Below are 18,754 nucleotides of genomic sequence, written 5' to 3'. Positions count from 1 at the left end.
TCGGACTTAACAGGACAGGGAAACCACACTAAATCCACTGCGCATGTATGAGCAGGACAGAACGGGAGTGACAAGTTAATACAGCTCATCACCATAAATTGTTGTTGGTGATTTTGTCTCACTTCCGTTCCCCTGCAGCGTCAACGAACATTTTCAACAGCTGTTTCAATGTTGACATGGGAAAAAATATTTCGCCCTCCCTTTCCCCATTCGTCTCAGTAGTGACGTTTAGTGATGCGCCACTTGGGCCACTCCTCTAAATGCTTGGAAAGGGAAAGCATCATGAACAAAAAAACAACACTTGAGTTGAGTCGTTTGAGCATTTGGATCTACCTTGTATTTTTAATTTGAATTGCCATGGCTATGAATAGGAGGCATTCTTACACACCCCAGGTAAGTAACTAGAAAGACAGCATAATAGTCCTGACTAAAACCCCACACTTAATACTTTGATGGGGGGAACAAAAAAAAGTTTCCATTTGAAAGACTCACCTCATTTCAGAAGTGTGAGTTACCTCGGATTATCTTGCGTCTCCATCTTGATGAAAAGAGACAAATTAAACGACTTTTACCAAAGTGTAATTCATACAAGTTTATAAAAACCGATTCTTGCTCCTGCTTGTATGATGAAAAGTCTTTTCCATCCCGTTTCTCCCCTGTGGTTCAAAGCATTAGGCGACATGAGTTAGCATGACCTGCTTCGTTTTGAATGGGGGTCTTTGTGCGAGCTGGGGCAATTCAAGAGACAAGATTTGAAGCAGCCTACTGTGGTCTGCCACATGTGACTGGCAAATGATATCAGCTCTTTTGCTGAGCCAACATTTTAAGAAAAGTCATCCAAAAGAATTTCAAAATGACCACCATCGCTCGTCTCATCTTACGTAAGGATGTATAATAACTATATTGTTTTTCTGTCCTCCATTTCCACAATCCACCAGCTAACGAGCCCATTGATCAGCAGAATGAGCAGCGGGGGAACTGTGGAAAGTGGGAAAGCTCCAAAGGTCATTTGCAGACATTGATGGAAAAAATGAAGGCTTCAGTTCATCCAAATACCTGCCCTGTTCGTTCCTCCTAGATTGGTTCTGTGGTGGAAGTGATCGGAAAAGGCCAGCGTGGCACCGTCGCCTTCATTGGAGCGACCCTGTTTGCCTCTGGCAAATGGGTGGGTGTCATCCTCAACGAGCCCAAAGGCAAGAACGACGGCACCGTGCAGGGGAAGCGCTACTTCACCTGCGAGGAGAACCATGGAATATTTGTCAGACAGACTCAGGTTTGTAAGATGGACGGCGTTAAGCGCTCATGAGGCAATGTGTGTGTTTCGAACCTAATATTTGTCATGCGTCGCTCCGTATGCAGATCCAGGTGGTGGATGACGGCTCCAGTGCGACATCTCCCGACACTCCCGAGTCTGGTGGCTCCAGGATCCTCAGACAAAAAGGTGGACATTTTGTGTCTTACATTGATAAACTTTTAAAAGTTACAAGGAATCAATTTCATGAAATATGACTTTGCTCCAGCAGATATCCCAGAGATTCCCAAAACAAGTAAACAGGTATGCAATCATCATTTAGCGTATGATTTATTGATCAAACACAAGTTGTTGTTTTTTTTTTCCCCCAAAAAAATATTTTCCAGGCACCCGTAAGCGCCAAGAAGGTAGAAATGTTTCTAGGTCTTTTTGTGTGTGTGTGTTTTGCTTTATGTTAACGCCACTCATTTAACAATTGATAGTGTCAAACTCCTCCCTTAAAAAATAAAAATAAAAAATGCATCGGCACAAGGCCGAAAAAAAATTTCTTTTTTTTTGGGCCACTCAGACTTGCACATTGATTTTGCACGTACACTTTGTGTTGGGTGGAAGCATGCACACGTTGTTTTGTGCAAGCTTGTGAGGTCCTTTGACACAGTTGCATGAAGTGACATGTTGCTTTTTTTTTTTTGCGCCCCGAGTGGAGATTTTCTTTTTTTTTTTTAATTAACTTGAAACAATCAAGATAACACTCACCTGGTTTGCTATTCCTTTGTCGCTAATCTCTTACCTTGTTTCGTGTGCGCATTCCTCCTCTCCTCCAGTCCTCTACCCGCCGTTCTATCAAGGTGAGATCATGGTCAAAGTTCCTCTTGTCATATGAAGGATTTTGTTTTGAGGGCGGAACGGACGGCGATTTTCACTTCCACGTAGTAACACGGTGTTTGTGCTCGTACCGTGGCAGTGGCGCACGCCAAAGCGTCTGGCGCCCGCCACCTCGCTCCCCTCCCTCTTGCTACGTCCCCCGAGCCGCTCCGGCCTGCCGCTGATGGTATGCTCCGCCACGTCACGTATCACGGGAAGTGGTGAAGCGCGACAGTGGACACGGGTGCATTTGGCTCGTTTGGCTCAAAGATGGGATTTACTTGATGAACTTAAAGTGCACGCAGAGCTTGCTCTAGCCAAATCAAATGAATGGTGAAATAATATATCCGCCACCTTCTTTTGTCAGGCCTCTCGTGAGAATCTGTCATCTGGTGATGTCAGCGAGGTGGGCCTGTCCCCCCACCAGGGTGCTCCACTCATGCCTCACATCGGAACTTCTGCTCCAGCTACTCCGAGTAAGGTGGGTCGCTAATGGATTATAGAATTATGCTGGTGAGTAAATTAAATGTAAACAATTTCAATTCCACGTATTTGTATTGCGGTTAATGGGAAAGGATACCAAAGAGAGAAAAAAAGATCTATTCCCAACAATTTATTTACAATATTTATATAATAATATTAATTATATGATAATTTCTTACAATTTATTTCTTGGGGTGTAAGAATCGGTCCAACCTGTGTCCTGTGCTACTCCCAGGAGGAAGAATCACTGCGGGCTCAGGTGAAGGATCTGGAGGAGAAGCTGGAGACGCTGAAAGCCAAGCGCACGGAAGACAAGGCCAAACTGAAGGAGCTGGAGAAGCACAAGATCCAACTGGAGCAGCTGCATGAGTGGAAGAGCAAAATGCAGGAGCAGCAGGCCGAGCTACAAAAAAATCTCAAAGAAGCCAAGAGGGTAATATCGATTACGACATCAAAATGTGGATTTTTTTTCCCAACCTGAAGCTCACGTTGTTCCTCCAGGAAGCCCGCGACGCTCAAGAGGCTAAGGACCGCTACATGGAGGAGATGTCCGACACAGCGGATGCCATCGAAATGGCCACCCTGGATAAAGAGATGGCTGAAGAGCGAGCAGAGTCGCTACAGGTGGAGGTGGAAACGTTGAAGGAGAAAGTGGAGGAGTTGTCCATGGACCTGGAGATCCTTCGGCACGACATTTCAGAGAAAGGTCTGTCCTCTGCACGCTCGTTTCACAAATGTCCCATTGTGGAATCGACTCAAAGGTAATTTGCGTCTTTGTTCCTCCCGCAGGCTCAGATGGCGCCGCCTCCACTTACCATGTGAAACAGCTCGAGGAGCAGAACAGCAAACTGAAGGAGGCCTTAGTCAGGTAAATAGGTTGAAGAACCAATCTGAGGTAGCGCTTTTGACTACTCCCTTTCACCGAAACAAATTCTTCTCCTCAGGATGCGCGACCTGTCTGCCTCTGAGAAACAGGAGCACGTGAAACTGCAGAAGCAGATGGAGAAGAAGAACGCCGAGATGGAGACCCTGAGGACTCAGAAGGAAAAACTGCAGGAGGAGCTCAAGCAGGCCGAAGGCACAGTCGACGAACTGAAAGAGCAGGTGAAGCTCGGACCCGCGTTCCAAAACGTGCTCCGTGTCTGAGCGTTTTGTGTGTCAGGTGGACGCCGCCCTGGGATCAGAGGAGATGGTTGAGACTCTAACGGAGAGGAACCTCGACTTAGAAGAGAAAGTCAGGGAGCTGAGAGAAACCGTCAGCGATCTGGTCAGTCGGGCTTTACGGATATCGTCCACAGCCAAGGTCAGTCAGTGACGAGCCAACTTTCTTTGCTTCAACAGGAGGCCATCAATGAAATGAACGACGAGCTCCAGGAGAACGCCAGGGAGACGGAAATGGAGCTGAGGGAGCAGCTGGACATGAGCGGCGCAAAGGTCCGCGAGGCGGACAAGAGGGTGGAGGCCGCCCAGGAGACGGTGGCCGATTACCAGCAGACCATCAACAAATACAGAGAGCTCACCAACAGATTGCAGGTGGGTGCGCGTCCCGGACGGCGGGGGCCGCCCTTGCCGCGCCCTGACGCTCCGAGCGCCGTTTGTTTTTGCACGCCAGGAGGCCAACAAAGAGCTGACGATGCAGCAGAGTGAAAGTAGCGAAGTGCAACAGCCGCCCGCAGAGCTGTTTGACTTCAAGATCAAGTTTGCAGAGACAAAGGCGTACGCCAAGGTAGGTCAAGGACGGCGGTGATTCAAAGTCCACGGCGCTGAAGACTGCCGCGCGTCCGTCCACCAGGCCATCGAGATGGAACTGAGGAAAATGGAAGTGGCTCAGCTCAACCGGGAGGTGGCGCTGCTCACCTCCTTCATGCCGGACTCCTTCCTTCGTCACGGCGGGGACCACGACTGCATACTGGTGCTCCTGCTCATCCCCAGGATCATTTGCAAGGTGGGAGGCCGTCGAAAGCGGAGGCCGTCGGCCGCCTCCGTCCCGTTTGTGTAGCATTCCCGCTCGTCCCTCATAGGCTGAGCTGATCAGCAAACAAGCGCAGGAGAAGTTCGATCTGAACGGCAACCTGGCCCTAGGCAGCGCTCTCAAAGGGCCTCCAGGAGAACAACGCAGTTTTGCCTCTGGACTCGTGTACTCGTTGAGTTTGCTTCAGGCCACCTTGCACAAATATGAACAGTAAGTTGTCAATGTCGTAAATCTCCGCATCAGCAAAATAAATAAACGAAGAAATAAACTGGTTGCAGGGCTTTGAGTATGTGCTCGGTGGAGGTTTTTAAGCGCATGGGCACGCTCTACTCGGAAATGAGCTTTCACGAGCGCTCTCTGGATTACTTCATTGACCTGCTGCACAAAGACCAGTTGGACGAGACTGTTCAGGTGGAACCGCTGACCAAGGCCATCAAGTATTACCAGGTAACAGAAGCTGCTCCACACTTCCTCGGCAGTAGAAACCTACTCAGCAATTTTCACTCTGGCTTCTAGCAATTGTACAGTGTTCATCTGGCAGAACACAAAGAGGACTGTACCGTGCAGCTATCTGACCACATTAAGGTACCGGTCTCTTTTTGGCGGTGCATGTTTAGGACGTGAACCTCGCAGGAATTTCGCAAGGGATTTAATTGGCCCTCTGATCCTCAGTTTACTCAAAGTGCCCTGGACTGTATGGGAGTGGAGGTGGCCCGTCTGCGTGGGTTCCTCGCGACAGGTCAGCAGAACTCCACGCTGGCTGTCCTCCTGAAGGACTTGGACACGTCCTGCTCGGACATCAAGCAGTTTTGCAAAAAGATCCGCCGCCGAATGCCCGGAACCGATGCCGTCGGGGCCCCGGCCGCTCTCAATTTCGGACCACAGGTAAGGACGCGTGGGCAGTCAACCCAAATGAAGCTCCATTGCAAGAAACGATGAAGCAGAAGTGGCCGTGGTTTGCCGTCAGGTGTCCGAGGGGCTGACCGAGTGCAGACGGCAGCTGACCCGCGTGGTGGCGGTGCTTCAAGAGGTGGCGGCGGCCGGAGCTCAGATGTCAGCGCCGCTGACTGAGCAGGAAGGACTGAATGCGCTCAAATTGGAGGACACGGCGTGTCAGGCCGTGGAGCAGGTAAGGAATTGTCAGGGAAATTTAGGGCAGACGCAAGCAGGTTGAGGCTTCAAAGGAGGTTTTCGTCCCTCGCGCAGGTCTACGGCTCTCACGCGCTTAATGGCACCGAGTGCCTGCGTCAGTCCTGCAGCGCCATTGTTGCTACGATGAACAAGATGGCCACCGCCATGCAGGAAGGAGAGTACGACGCGGACAAACCACAGGGAAAGGTATGCACTCGTGTGTCCTGGTGGGTCTCTAATGACCCGAGACTTTGTGGTCACTTTGGGATTCTTCCCTCAGAGTCCTCCCGTGGAATTGAGAGCAGCCACGGTCCGAGCCGAGATGACTGATGCCGAGGGCCTCGGAGTGAAGCTGGAGGACAGAGAAGCAGCCATCAAGGAGTTCAAGAAGTCCCTCAAGATCAAGGTTGGGCAAGGTCCAAAAGGTTTTACTTGGTGCGCAAGTTCAAGAATCATTTTGGTTTTGTTTTGTCTCGTAGGGAGAAGAGCTGAGTGAGGCCAATGTCCGTCTGAGCCTGCTGGAGAAGAAGCTGGACACATCCACCAAGGATGCGGATGAGCGTGTGGAGAAGATCCAGACCAAATTGGACAAGAACCTAGACTTGCTGAAGAAGAAAGAAAAGTGAGAGGATCATTTGTCGAGTGGGCCACCCCCGTGCTGGCGCGCTCAGTGTCTCACTCGCGCTCCTTTCGCCAGGGAATTCGAGGAGACAATGGATGCCCTGCAAGCAGACATCGACCAGCTGGAAGCGGAGAAAGCTGAGCTGAAACAGCGCATCCATAATCAATCCAAGATGACCATCGAGGGCTTGCGAGGTGTGCCTGCTTCCGGAATGGCTTCCGCCGTTCAGGGACCAGCAGGAGGTACATTTTTAAAGAAGCTGAGAAGCCTGGATGATTTCAAGCTTACTTGATATCCTCCCTCAGTAGCTATGTCGCAATCGCTGGCAGGACCATTGCAAGTGGTGGACTCTCCTCTCCTCCAGCAGCAGCTTGAAGCTCAGAGACTGGGCATCAAGCGGCTCAAGACGGAAAACATCAGACTTAAGGTGTCCTTGGGAGAATGGAGATGAGTTTTTCTCGAGGGGGTTGGAGCTTCTATTTGCTTCAGCAAGAGTGTGTTTACCATCCAGGCAGAGAAGATGAGTGCCCAGCTGGCCTCGCTGCCTCCACTGTGCCCAGCCAAACTGCCCCAAGTGACCAAGGAGAGCTCGGTGCCACCAGAAGGACTGAATATGGGCATCTACCGCCGCACAGACCAGCTGCTGGCTACGCTTCTGAAGCTGAGCGCAGAAGTCAAAGTGGTCGACATCACCGGGAAGACGTCAGGTGTGTGGACGCATCTGGTGGCCACTCCCTACCACTCCAACGCTGACATTGTCTCCCTCCATCTTCCTCTAGTGAGCGCCAGCGCCCAGCTGCTGGAGCAGACCACCAGACTCCACAACCTCAGCAACGCTCTAGCCAAACTCAAGGTTGATGGATGGATGGATGGATGGATGGATGGATGGATTCAAGTGCATCTGAATGCTTGTTTTCTCTCCAGGGTGAAGTCGCTGAACACGTTGTGTCCAATCAACCGGGAGCAAAAGCCCCTTCCGACTTTGCGACCTTCCCAGTCTCTTCTTTCGTCAAGGTGAGATCAAAATCCACACACTCTCACAAATGAACAAACGGTGGTGTTTTGTAACCTCAGGCAAAGGGAGAGAAGACGGACGGGACAGTGTTTGTGGGTCGTGTCGCCATTCCGTGCACTCGCGGACAGGAGCAAGTCCACCGTCTGGTCCTGTCGCAGCAGCAACTGCAACAAGTGCATCGCCTCCTCATGGTCTGAGGCAGCTTACTTTCCCCTTTTTTTCATCTGGTTACAACAACCAAATGAGGCGTCAACACTTTTCCACTCTTTCACTTTACAGGGGAAATTAGCTCATTTTTGCATTTATACTCTACCAAATGCACTCCCTGTGTTTTATGTACAATTTCTCTAATAAAATGCAACCACTTATTGAATGAACTAAACTGAATGAATACTTTGTAAAAAATTCAAATCACTTGGTAGAATTTGTGTTTTATAAATATTCGTACATGTAACCTGTAAGAATGTAATAGTACTACACTTAAGGCTAAATTTCATCTTTAAAGCCAGAACGTCTTTTAAAATCAAGTACCGTATTTTCCGGCCTATAAGGCGCACCGGCCTATAAGGCGCACCTTCAATGAATGGCCCATTTTAAATCTTTATCCTTATATAAGGCGCACCGGACTATAAGGCGCACCATTAATGCATCATGTCAGATTTTTAATCCAAATCAAATCATTCTCCATTTTATCTTTTTTATTTCAACTTCAGACGGAAACAAATTACTTTATAATCATAAAATAATGATCCATAGTCTTTTTGATTCATGATTCATAGTCTTCAGCGGGCCACTTATGATTGATTTCATGACACAATGCTTTGGGCCAGTTTAAATTTAGGAATTTGGTCCATATATAAGGCGCACCGGGCTATAAGGCGCACTGTTGGTTTTTGAGAAAAATTTAGGTTTTTAGGTGCGCCTTATAGGGCGGAAAATACGGTATGTATTTTATCAGAGTAATTAATAATAATAATAATAATAATAATTCATTTGTATAGCGCTTTTCAAAAACCCAAAGATGCTTACAGGGAACAAGGCAAAGACATACATGAGGGGAGGGGGACGGGGAAGAAACAATCGGATAAAATTAAGAAGAGGAAACCAGTTATGGGTAGGGAAGGTCATGAGCTTGGGAGAAGAGGTACGTTTTTAGACGGGACTAAAATATGGGGAGTGTGGGTGAGTCACAGACAGACTGATTAACATATTATTGATATATGATAATTAATATTCAAAATGCAATAGTTTATTTTTCAAAGGTCCCCTTAGAACATTGTTCCAATATTTATCTTTTTTTTTTGTTGGTTTTCTGCTTTGCAAGGTAATTTGGGATGGAAGTGAGCAGGATGCACCCTTCCATCTTTAACGGTCTGCTTTCTCAATAGTCAGTATGTAGAGAAGATGAAATAAGATCACTTTACTATATTTACCAAACTTTACCCTGATCAGGAAGAATTCCCCCAGACATAATAAGCACAAAAATAAAAAGGCTTACTTTGCCGGAAAGGAACCTTTAATATGAAACGCGCATTTAAAAAGTATTCAACAATCTAGAAAATATAAAACTGGCTCCTAAAATTTGATAGAGGTGGAGCATGTGTTGAGAACTGAGCACACGTTCCTGTATGTGCAGAAACATTTTTAACATAAGAATAAAGTCCAGACCTTGTTGAAGTCTAGTAGTGCTGATGAGGCCTGTGATGGGTGTAAGGCATGTACTGGTACCTGGCGCGCCTGGTCCTCATCACCAACGGCTCGTCGTAATCTGCAACAAGTAGAACGCGGGTCGTTGAGCGGACGACGCACCTGCACGTCCGTCATGGTGAGACTTTACGCACATGCCGGGGGCCAGCCATGATGAGAGTAAGGTGCGTAGTCAACGGCATAATGGAGGGCGTACGCCGAAGGGTCCGCGTAAAAGTTGTTAAAGTCACCGAGGGGGGGACGAGGCGACCAGTTGATTCTCGGCGGCCTCACTGCGGAACGGAACCACGGCAAAGTTGCGTTTTAGAAAACGGGTAAACAACTGATTTGGCGTCGATGAGTGTCTTACCGACGCGCCGCTCACTTTCCAAGCCTGGCAGTAGATGGGCAACGGAAACGTCCGCTAAAAGAACAAAGTGGATTGAGTCAGCATGAATACGACCAGCCGTTTCTTTTTGGCGATACTCCGTCGTCACCGAGAGAGTTGAGCGGCAGGTCCACGCCCCAGGCGTCTGCGGCGTGTAGCACCAGCAGGGTGCTTATTCGGCGGTGGGCCAGGGCGTTCCAGTGGACGCCGTCGGCGGCGCGATGCCGGAGAGAGTGGCGGAAGTGGAAGTGGAGGTCCAGCACGTCCAACTTGCAGTCTTGAGCCAGGAGTCCGCTGTAGAAATTGGCTTCGATCACATCGTGGCGTAGATGAGCCGCCTTGTGCGAGATCTGTTTCGGAGCAGAGCGCCAAGAAACCGCCCGCCCTCTCTCATTTACACAGAAGATCGGATTTGATCCCCTGTAAGCAGTTTTACTGCTCTGAATGTACCTCAGGAACCAGGAACCCCCCTTTGATGCGCTCTCCAAGGGGCATGGTGAGGTTCCAGATGACCAAGCTTTCTTCTGGCAGGATGCAAAGCAGTTCTTCAAAAAACTTTAGGAGGTTGTCCTTGTACCCGGCCTCCCATTTTGAATTGTACCTACAATGAGGTTGGGTTAAAGCGAGTAGCACGACTGAGATGTATGAAGAAGAAGGCAAAATAAAAGCACCATAACTTTATGACTTACCTTGAAATGTCCCAAACGCAGGAGTTGACGATGACCAAATCTGGTTTCAACCCATGGCAGAAGTCCTCCATGATGCTCTTCATGTAGTCGGAGTAGACACGTGTAACAAAGTAAAAACGGACCAGGTGGTGGGGGGACTGGTACTGCCGGACCTCCCTGTATCCCGTCCCATTGTGCATGAAGTTGAGGCAACCTCCTTCCATCAGGCGGTCCTGTTCGAAGCTCATCTCACCCTGCAGACAGTTGAGAGAGGAATCGGAGCCAAGACACGTTAATTGTACACACGCTAAACCGGAATCTCGCCATCGTGATCACTTGCCTTTCTTTTAAGTTGTGCTTGGTGGAGGTATTCATCTTTCTGTAAAAGCAAGACAAGGTCTTTGTAGACAGAGCGCTGAACTGGAGATAGATGAACATTAATTAGGGTCACAAATGGACATTACGGTAGATTGAAATTTTAGGCTGAAGGTCGCCCGGTTTTTGGGCTTTTTCATGACTTACTGGAGTCTCCCAACACCACAATGAACTTGTTATGGAAAAGCTGGCTGACCTGCTGGTGACGCACGAACTTCATTTCCTCCTTCTTGAGAGTCATAAAACAACACACACACCCGTTTTCTCTTTCAATAAAATGTCTTATGATATTTTTGTATATTCAAGTTCATCATTACAGGCAGAGCTATAAAGAAAAATGCTAAACAGACCGTTAGCATCGATGCTATCGTTACATACCATAATGGAAACGGTGGAGGGGGGAAAAAAGCTAACGTGAGCGTTTGTTAGCTTCGTAGTTTCTTCTGTCCCGTTTTAGGTTATCCGACAAGAGACGAGAGTTTTGTGTCGTAACACCCTAAAATTGAAGATGACTTCAGTGGAAAAACACACAATCCTGCCTATGCGACTTTTTTGTTGTTTTTTAAATTGGTCAACAACCACAAGTGCGGTTGTGATTGGAAAATTGGGCTGCGAGGCCTTCAGGGGTCGTCGGAAATCACGCAATGTCATGTCATCGCCATTGTGTCGTTTGATCCTTTTTTATCATATTCACTATAACAAGTTATAACCACAGCCACAGAATGCATAGAAGAATGAAAGTCATTAAAAACAAGTCAGTTTTTTATTTTCCTTAGCTCTGGAAACTGTGGGATTAAAGCGTCAACATTAACAGTGAAGTGACCATCGTTCAGTCTCATGTACACTAACCACCAAGAATAAAAATGGCACACACAGGGTTTAAAAATAATCTGAAATGTTGTTGTTTTTAAAAATCACTGTCATCTTCTTCTATCACTTTAATGTTATTTTTCTCCTTCTGCTCTTCTTCATGCTCGCTGACTTCCTCAGTATCTTCTGGCTGGTGAAACTCTTCATAAATACCGCTCAGGGTTTTGGCGGCCTCCAGCGACACTTTTAAGAATCCAATCACCTCCTGCTCTTCATCCACACGCACAACTGGAGCAAACACGCCAATGTCAAACATCATCACAGCAGCGAGATAAAATACCCAAGAAGCGCCTACTGTCAATTTGCCGTTCAATGACGTCACTCCCCGTCAGCAGCAGCTCCTGCAGATCCAAAAAAGCGTAACCGACATCCACGCATTCCTCCTCCTCGTCCATCGGCTCGCTGACGACTGTGAACTTTAACCTGCGCACGCATTGGATTGGAATTTGGGTGACGGAATCGTGAAGAAAATTGGCAGTTTTCAAACAACGTCTGATACGTTACCGCCGCTTCTTGGGGTCGTTGCCCTCCAACATGGTGTACAGAGACCGTCTGAGTGGAGAAGACATGGAACCGTCCACGTAGATGACTTGCAGAGCAACAGAGCGACGTGACAATCAGCAAACTATGACGCAACACATAGACTCCGCCCCCTTCCCTGCTCACACCTCGAGTGAAGTTATAGTGAATCTCCTCCCCCGCCCTGGGCTTGCGGAGGGACACGGGCGTCTCGGTGGTCTCCATGGGGACGCCCAGCAGCCGGTATTCCACGTAGACGCGCTGCACCGAATCGTCCAGCGCCACGTGCGAAGAGGGTTCAAAGGTCAAGGACAAGATCTCCACTCTCAGTTTGTTACCCTGAATGGAGGGAAACGGATTTTACGCCGAGAGGCTTTTAAAATGTCTTTTCGAATGAAATGTATTTTACCCGTCTTTTCTTTGGTTTGGATGGCACGATCAGAAGGTCGCTGGTTGAGGTATGCGAAGATTCTGACAGTTCTTCCGCGGCTCCACAGTAAAAGCACAATCAAAATCGTGATTTCCACCATTGCGTTGATGAAAGTCGTCAGAGTGATCTTACCACTCTCGCTCCTCTCCTCATTTTTCTCTTCCTCCAGCTCCTCCACTTCATCCACTGACACCACATCCACAGAGGGAATATTCTGAAAATCCGAACACAGTGCAGACATTTTTTTTTTTTTTAGCCGCCGTAGTTACAGTCGAGTCAATTCTTGCCGGTTCCTACCAGAGTACCACCTTCACTGGCAGAGCTTTTTCTTAGCGGCGACTCTCTGGAAGATGTTTCTGGACATCTGCAGGGTTGCGTGTTATGTTCAATTGTCCATATACTTGCATTTGGCGTAACTTACATTGTCGGCGGTGAATCGGGAGACGCGGTCAGCGCAATGTCACGTAGGACGGGTGACCTCTCGTCCGGTCGCTTGGTTCCGACTGGTTTTACGTCCTCGGGCGCGGGCTGTCGACACAAAGCAGTTGTGATGTGAGCGCTAGCCGGCTAGCGTAGCCAGGCGTCGCGTTTCGGAAACCTCACACAAGCTTTTGTCCTCCTCTGTCTTGTTTTGGGCTCTGCTGGCCCAAATTGCTGCGTCTGAAATTACGGAATAGCCATTTGGTCAAGTTAGTCGAAAGAAATGTGATATCCGTACCTTGACTCTGGGCTTGGCTATGGGCCGCTGTGACCCTTGCCCTTCTTCCCGCCACCGCTCGCTGCCTCCGATGGCATCCCCCGGAGGTTGAAAGGGATATTTCCACTTCATTAGAACCCGGACCGTACCCCGCGGACCGCCGGCGGGATCACGTAGCACGTAGTCGCCTAGAGATGAAAAAAAACTTTTATCATAGGCCCCGACCGATATGGACGTTTGGAGCCTGATGCCGATTCCCATATTTATCGGAATGGCACCAATTTATTAAAAACATATTTCATTCTTTTTTTTTTTTTGCCCTTTCATGTTTACAGAGCATGAGACCATTTTAGAAAATCTTTTGGAATTTACAATAGATAAAAAAAAATCTGCCATCTTTGTCTTCTGAAAGTATTAAAAAGAACAACTGAATCCATTTGCCTAGCAAAAATAAAACAAAAGTCGATGATTAAAATGGAAAAATCGGACATGACTAAAAAAAACGTAGCGTGCAGAATTGATTTGTCTTGGCTCATCAGTGCGGCAACGATACAAGTCGTTCTTCACAGAGAATAAAGACTGGATGCATGTTTGTCTTAAGCTATCCGGCGCTAACAGAGGACAACATTGCAGCTAATTGTCGGCTTTTATCGCTAAAGACGCACACCTGTGATCTCCTTGCCCGTCGCCAGCGCTCTCAGCGGGATGGGTGTTTTCGCCAAGTAGGCCGGTGGAATCTGCTCATCGCTCCCATCAAACACATACACCCAAAGACTGTTCGACCTGCGGCCACAAAAGAACAAACGTAGACTTTTGACGCGCCGCCTAAAAGCCATCTGTAACGTTGTTCTGGCCGCCTACCGCAGGTAGCGCAGCACATCTGTTGTGACTGCTAGCGGGTAGCTAGCGCTGTCGCGGAATACCGGGTCTGCGGTGGCCGCGATCGTTTTGGACACGTGAGGCGGCAGGTCGTATAGCCTGTAGGTCAGGTATGCGTCTGGAACTAGTCCGGGCCATCGCCCGCTGAGACCCTCGCAACGGTCCAGGAGCAGCAGCAGCTCGTTAGGGATCCCGCCGCCGTAGTCGTACAAGTCCTGCCAACGAGTCACAAATGAGACTTTTTTAAAAATTTCTATTCAAAGGTTAACATTCTGATTTACTGCGTGGCCGTCTTCTCGCCAGCCCAAGGTGGTGTGAGTTGGTACTGTCTGCGTGGCTGTGATCCCGGCACCGTCTTTCAGCGACACGTCCTCCGTGGGCTCCGCGGGGGGGAACAAACGGGCCCAGAAATCCACAACACCGACGACTTCCCCCTCAGAGCCTTAAGACAAGAACAGATTAGCGAAAATGTTCACTTCTTGTTATTTTTGTTGCGTACCTGTGATGTTGACACGGCCATTGTCGCGCTCCCCTCTCCTCTGCATGGCCCCCAGGAGGGACAAGTGTCCGCTCCCGTGCGTGACAAAGCGGACACCTCCTATGGCCTGGTGGACCTCCACTCGGACCCTGGCGCCCTGGCTCCGCAGCTTCAGCAGATCTCGGGGCGTCAAAGCGTACTGGGAGGTGAAGCCGTAAGTGGGCTGGCCGCCCGCTACCAACGGCGTGGAGTGAACTTCAAAGTCCAAAAGGCCGTAGGTGCAGAAGGTCACCGTGTCCGCTTGAAGGTCGCCCATGTGCCGAAGACCTTCTGGGGTGAAGGTGGCCGCCTCAAGTAGAAAGACGGCAGATGAGAAACACAGCGCAGCCGTTCATGTTTTCAATGTCATCTTTTACTACCTTAAGGTGGAGTTCCAATAAGGACTCTCCGAGCCTCAAAGGAGCGCAGGGAATGTCTTCCTGGACGGTCTGGACTACTTCCTGGTTTCCGGCGGGCAACGTGTACTGCAGCGGCACGGTCCCTTTTTGACTCTTGGCAGCGTACGCAAGGGCTTTCAACTGGCCTTCAGACCACAAAAAGCCAGAATGAATTTTGCTTTCTATGAAACGAAGGTTTGAAGATGACACACCTTGTAATGTCCTGATCTGAAGAGCTCGTTTGGATAAAACTTTGTCTTTCTCTGCCATGGCCGTCCTCAGCTTGCTCCTCTCCATCTCCAGCATTTCCTTGACCGTGTGAAGCTCCTCCTTCGGGTAGAAAGGCGTTTGCTTAAAAAGGGGCGGGGCCCAACGTTGTGAGCACGTGAAGGCACCTGAAGGTCTTTACTGATGCGGTGCTCCAGCAGAAGGAGGCTCCTGGCTTTCTGCAACTCCAGCACGGTGTCGGCGTGCGACGCTTGGACGTCGGGCGGCTGGGGTTCCTCCTTCCCGTTGTCGGGCCGCAGGAAACGTAAACCCTCCCTGCTCTCCTGCTGCATCCTGAAGGCCTGAAACATGTGAGGAGATAAGAATGATTCTGGAAATTTTCGGGGGAACCAGACTTTGTTTGCTTCCCCCACCTTGATTTGTAAAAGCGTTTCGCTCAGGTCTTCAACGCTCATGTCGAACTCCTGGACGACGAGATAGAGAAGGCATCATCTCAAAGACTTTGAACGTGTTGCGCCGTGCGTCATTCGTTTCTCCGTTTAGGAACCTTGGTGACCGAGTCCAGTCTGCTCCGCAGGCGGGATATCTCCTCCTTGTACTGAAGAATCTCCTCCTCCAGATGTTTTACTTTGGCTAAAACCCAAGACGCTCTGCAGTAAGAGGTGGGCTTCCATTTGCTATCAGCGCTCATCTTACCGTCACGTTGGCTCTCCAGCATCTCCTTCTCTTGATTGAGCTTCCCCACCTCTGACTGCAATAGGCCTTTCTCCTCCTTCTCAGTTTGCAGCGTTGCCACCAGGATCTGGATGTCCATCCTGCCGACGTGCTCCTCCGGTTCTTCGGTCTGCACGTCTACCTCCATGCGTGTGTCCACGTGGCTGTTGTAGGTCGATAAAGTTCTGGGTGAAGGGAAAGAAACGTGATGAAGCGTCGTCATTACGCTGAAGATCTTTTGTGGTCCCACCTCTCCAGTAGGGAGTCGTAGTTTTCTTTTATCCGATCCTTCTCTCCTTCTAGGTCTGCAAGATGCTCTTGAAGCTGGAAGGGAAAAATTGGCGCCATTGAACGGCTCCTCCGATGAAGATCTTCACGCTGGCTCCAGACCTTGTCCAGGTTCTGAAGAGACAGGCTGGCGGTCGTCAGCTCAGCCTCCAGTCTCAGCGCTCTGTGACGCTCCTGCTTCAGCTCTTCACTCAGTTCTTCCACTTTCTCCAGAAGAAGAGTCTGACTTTCACGGAGGGACTTCTGACTCTGCAAAAAAAAAAAAAAAAGCTCAAACGATAAATGCAATTCGGCAGCGAGATATTGTAAGCGTGTGCGTTGACCTCCTCCAGTTGCTTCTCATAGGCCTGCGAAGAAAGAAGATGCGTGTTGCTATGGCAACGGATGTTGTGGCCGACAGAGTGACGGGCAGGCACCTGTTGCAGATCAGCGATCTTCTCCTGCGTGACCCTCAGGGTGGCGCTCTTCTCAGAAAGCTCCTTTTGCAGACAGATGACGTCAACGTTCTCTCTGATGTTGATCCTGAGCAGAGAAGTACCAAAAAGTTTTTTTTTTCCTCACTCCTCGTAGTTTTCCCGCAATTCAACATTTTCAACCAACAATTAGCCACTCTGAGTGCGACGTTGATGATGCCATCACCTGTGCCTTTCCGCCTGTTGCCTCTTTATTTCCCTGACGGTTCCCTCCATCTCTTTCTCTTTAACTCGGAGTGTGTCGCGAAGGGTCCGGGCGCTCACCTCGAGCTCCATCATCTTCATCTGCTCGCTCACACTACTGAGAAGAGGGAGGAGGGGGTATGGGATGAGTATATGGGGCTGCAAAATCTTATTTCATTCCCCACTCACAATTTGTCCATGTCTCCTCTGGTGTCTTCCATCGGGGGACAATATCGGGGCGGGGCTGTGTGAGCCGCCCTTCCGACTCCGCCATCCACATCTGTACATTTTGCAGCTTTGAGGAGGAGAAAAAGTGAGAAAGCTCAGTGTCCTTGGATTTAGTGGAAGGACGGTCAACCGGTGGTGCGTGGCCCTCTAGTGATCTGTAGCGGTATTGCAGGTGGTCCGCGAAATAGGAAATGGAACACTATTGTAAAATACCGTTTTTTACCATGTATAATGCGCAAAAATTTCCTAATTTATTGTCCTAAAATCTGGGGTGCGCATTATATATGGGTACAATTATTTTTTTTTTTTTATCCGGATATGATACGGAGGCCGCCATTTCCGATGCGCTTTCTTCTCTGCTGTTCACTTCAAACACGCTCCATACGAACACAATGCTCTCGTATCAGACGCTCGCTCGATCACCTGCTCGTTTGTACCCTACACAAATCCGAAACATTTCTTCGCTATCGAGTTTGCTAGCGCATGCGCAGTGATACTGACCGGCAGAATAACATCCGGTTGTTCCCAAAGATGATCTTTTTTTCTGAAATAATTTTACGTTTACCGACTTAAGTAGGAGTCAAAATTTGGGTGCGTATTATACATGGGTACAGGCTTTTTTCCAGCATCAACATGCCATTTTTAGGGTGCGTATTATACATGGGGGCGCATTATACATGGACAAAAACGGTAATAATAATATTGATTTATAATCATATTGATTTATTATTTAGACTTGATTAATTTGTTTATTTTTGGAATATTTTTTTTCTTTCTTTCTTTTTTTCCCAGCTAATTTTGTGATTCATTTACCCATCCAAATGATGTTAAATGTAGACATACGTAGAGACGCAAATAAATAGTCTGTCTATCTTCTTTCAGTGCAAAATATAATGATATTCCGTCAAAGCAGTGGTCCATGAGTCGCTTCTTGGTTATAACGGCCGGTGGTCCCTATAGGGAAAAAAAGCCCCGTCGTAGAGAGGACAGCAGCTTACCTTTGCTGACCCTGTAAGGCGTGCGACCCCGCAAGTCCAGAATGTGCTGCTTGGCCAAACTGAGTTTATTTTGCAATATCACTTTCTGGCTCTCCAGCGTGTCCACGCGACTTTCCAACCCCTGCAGCGTGTCCTCCATGTCCTTCTCCTTGGCGCCGCCGGAGCCGGGCCCCGCCTGACGGAGACGCATCAGTCTGGTGGACATCCTTTGAGGAGCAAAACCAACAAGTCGGTCATTTTAAGATTTTTGTTTCCAATACTTTTTTTGGGCGACCACCTGCGCATCTTCTGCTCCTGCGCTCGTGTGTGCTTTCTCAGCACAACGTTTTCTTCTTGGATGTTAAGGCAAAGATCCTCCAGTTGCTCTCTGGGGAGACGAAATAGCCGCTGCGGATCTGGAAGGACGAGAGAAGGCAACATTCAATAAAAGCTTCTGAAAAAAAATATATATATTGTGGCCTCACCTTTTGTAATCATGATGTGATGCTTCTTCCACGGCTTCACCGAATCACATACGGCATCTGTTCAGACGAGACACTTTCATAAATGCGGTAATGGCAACCTCGTAACTTTAGACGAGTGGAAACAAACCTGGCATTGACAGACCAACGTCCCGTACTGGGAGATCCCCCGCAGTCTCGTCCACCATGGGCGACATCACACCAGCTTTCCTCAATCACAACCCGGGACGAGGTTTGGAATGAAAACACCTTCACGACTGTGCTGACGTTACAAAAAGAAGCAAACGCAAAAGTGGCTACATCGGAACTCACCAAGCTTGCTGAACAATTCCGAGACGTGTGCGTTTTAATCCATCTTCATCCTGCTCTCATTGGCTCAAAGCTAACTTGGTGATCACCTCAAGGCTCCATCTGC

At 48.7% G+C, this 18,754-nt stretch overlaps 3 protein-coding genes across 7 annotated transcripts; 1 reads left to right on the top strand and 2 right to left on the bottom strand.

The window, feature by feature from the left end:
* Window positions 1–256: 256 nt before the first annotated feature.
* LOC133162565 (dynactin subunit 1-like) lies at window positions 257–7,721 on the top strand. 5 transcript variants are annotated; one of them, XM_061291869.1, is made up of 31 exons: window positions 358–393; window positions 939–1,004; window positions 1,079–1,273; window positions 1,360–1,441; window positions 1,524–1,555; window positions 1,639–1,659; window positions 2,077–2,100; window positions 2,217–2,303; window positions 2,484–2,597; window positions 2,835–3,032; window positions 3,101–3,305; window positions 3,389–3,467; window positions 3,544–3,703; window positions 3,762–3,866; window positions 3,941–4,132; window positions 4,212–4,325; window positions 4,392–4,544; window positions 4,621–4,781; window positions 4,850–5,018; window positions 5,088–5,156; window positions 5,244–5,456; window positions 5,539–5,700; window positions 5,778–5,909; window positions 5,983–6,108; window positions 6,182–6,324; window positions 6,400–6,566; window positions 6,630–6,751; window positions 6,836–7,031; window positions 7,104–7,177; window positions 7,249–7,338; window positions 7,399–7,721. In XM_061291869.1, exons 1-31 carry the CDS (start codon window positions 358–360, stop codon window positions 7,534–7,536), a joined length of 3,825 nt encoding a protein of 1,274 aa, XP_061147853.1. In that variant the 3' UTR covers window positions 7,537–7,721. The 5 variants fall into 5 exon arrangements, with proteins under 5 accessions (XP_061147861.1, XP_061147844.1, XP_061147836.1 ...); XM_061291877.1 differs by lacking the exon at window positions 2,217–2,303 and having other exon boundaries at window positions 257–393; window positions 6,633–6,751; XM_061291860.1 differs by lacking the exon at window positions 2,217–2,303 and having other exon boundaries at window positions 257–393; window positions 1,521–1,555; window positions 6,654–6,751.
* Window positions 7,722–9,018: 1,297 nt separating this feature from the next.
* fam113 (family with sequence similarity 113) lies at window positions 9,019–10,697 on the bottom strand. Its single transcript, XM_061283606.1, has 8 exons — window positions 10,604–10,697; window positions 10,422–10,501; window positions 10,103–10,188; window positions 9,864–10,014; window positions 9,523–9,763; window positions 9,396–9,449; window positions 9,181–9,318; window positions 9,019–9,107 (listed from the first exon to the last, which is right to left on the bottom strand). Exons 1-8 carry the CDS (start codon window positions 10,695–10,697, stop codon window positions 9,019–9,021), a joined length of 933 nt encoding a protein of 310 aa, XP_061139590.1.
* A 583-nt stretch (window positions 10,698–11,280) lies between these two features.
* rpgrip1 (RPGR interacting protein 1) lies at window positions 11,281–18,536 on the bottom strand. The gene is given in 29 exon segments (XM_061291908.1): window positions 11,281–11,554; window positions 11,622–11,749; window positions 11,831–11,915; window positions 11,995–12,184; window positions 12,255–12,316; window positions 12,408–12,489; window positions 12,573–12,639; window positions 12,697–12,803; window positions 12,879–12,935; window positions 12,994–13,160; window positions 13,640–13,755; window positions 13,834–14,293; window positions 14,351–14,678; window positions 14,749–14,912; window positions 14,979–15,096; window positions 15,162–15,335; window positions 15,408–15,458; window positions 15,542–15,627; window positions 15,691–15,893; window positions 15,959–16,032; window positions 16,099–16,245; window positions 16,320–16,343; window positions 16,413–16,518; window positions 16,636–16,770; window positions 16,842–16,947; window positions 17,879–18,084; window positions 18,156–18,273; window positions 18,343–18,399; window positions 18,449–18,536. Coding segments are annotated over 29 exon segments (3,897 nt in total). The 3' UTR covers window positions 11,281–11,363.
* Between the last annotated feature and the right edge of the window lie 218 nt (window positions 18,537–18,754).

Source organism: Syngnathus typhle, linkage group LG1, assembly GCF_033458585.1.
Source record: "Syngnathus typhle isolate RoL2023-S1 ecotype Sweden linkage group LG1, RoL_Styp_1.0, whole genome shotgun sequence".
Taxonomy (NCBI): domain Eukaryota; kingdom Metazoa; phylum Chordata; class Actinopteri; order Syngnathiformes; family Syngnathidae; genus Syngnathus; species Syngnathus typhle.
This window is presented reverse-complemented; position numbering and strand designations above follow the sequence as displayed.

Coding starts and splice junctions, on each gene's coding strand:
- LOC133162565 (XM_061291869.1), top strand. CDS start 358: ATGGCTATGAATAGGAGGCATTCTTACACACCCCAG. Junction 4,133..4,211: donor AGCTCACCAACAGATTGCAG/GTGGGTGCGCGT, acceptor TTTGCACGCCAG/GAGGCCAACAAAGAGCTGAC. Junction 7,032..7,103: donor CATCACCGGGAAGACGTCAG/GTGTGTGGACGC, acceptor ATCTTCCTCTAG/TGAGCGCCAGCGCCCAGCTG.
- fam113 (XM_061283606.1), bottom strand. CDS start 10,697: ATGACTCTCAAGAAGGAGGAAATGAAGTTCGTGCGTCACCAGCAGGTC. Junction 10,502..10,603: donor TGTGGTGTTGGGAGACTCCA/GTAAGTCATGAA, acceptor ATCTATCTCCAG/TTCAGCGCTCTGTCTACAAA. Junction 9,764..9,863: donor GGGGGTTCCTGGTTCCTGAG/GTACATTCAGAG, acceptor GCTCCGAAACAG/ATCTCGCACAAGGCGGCTCA.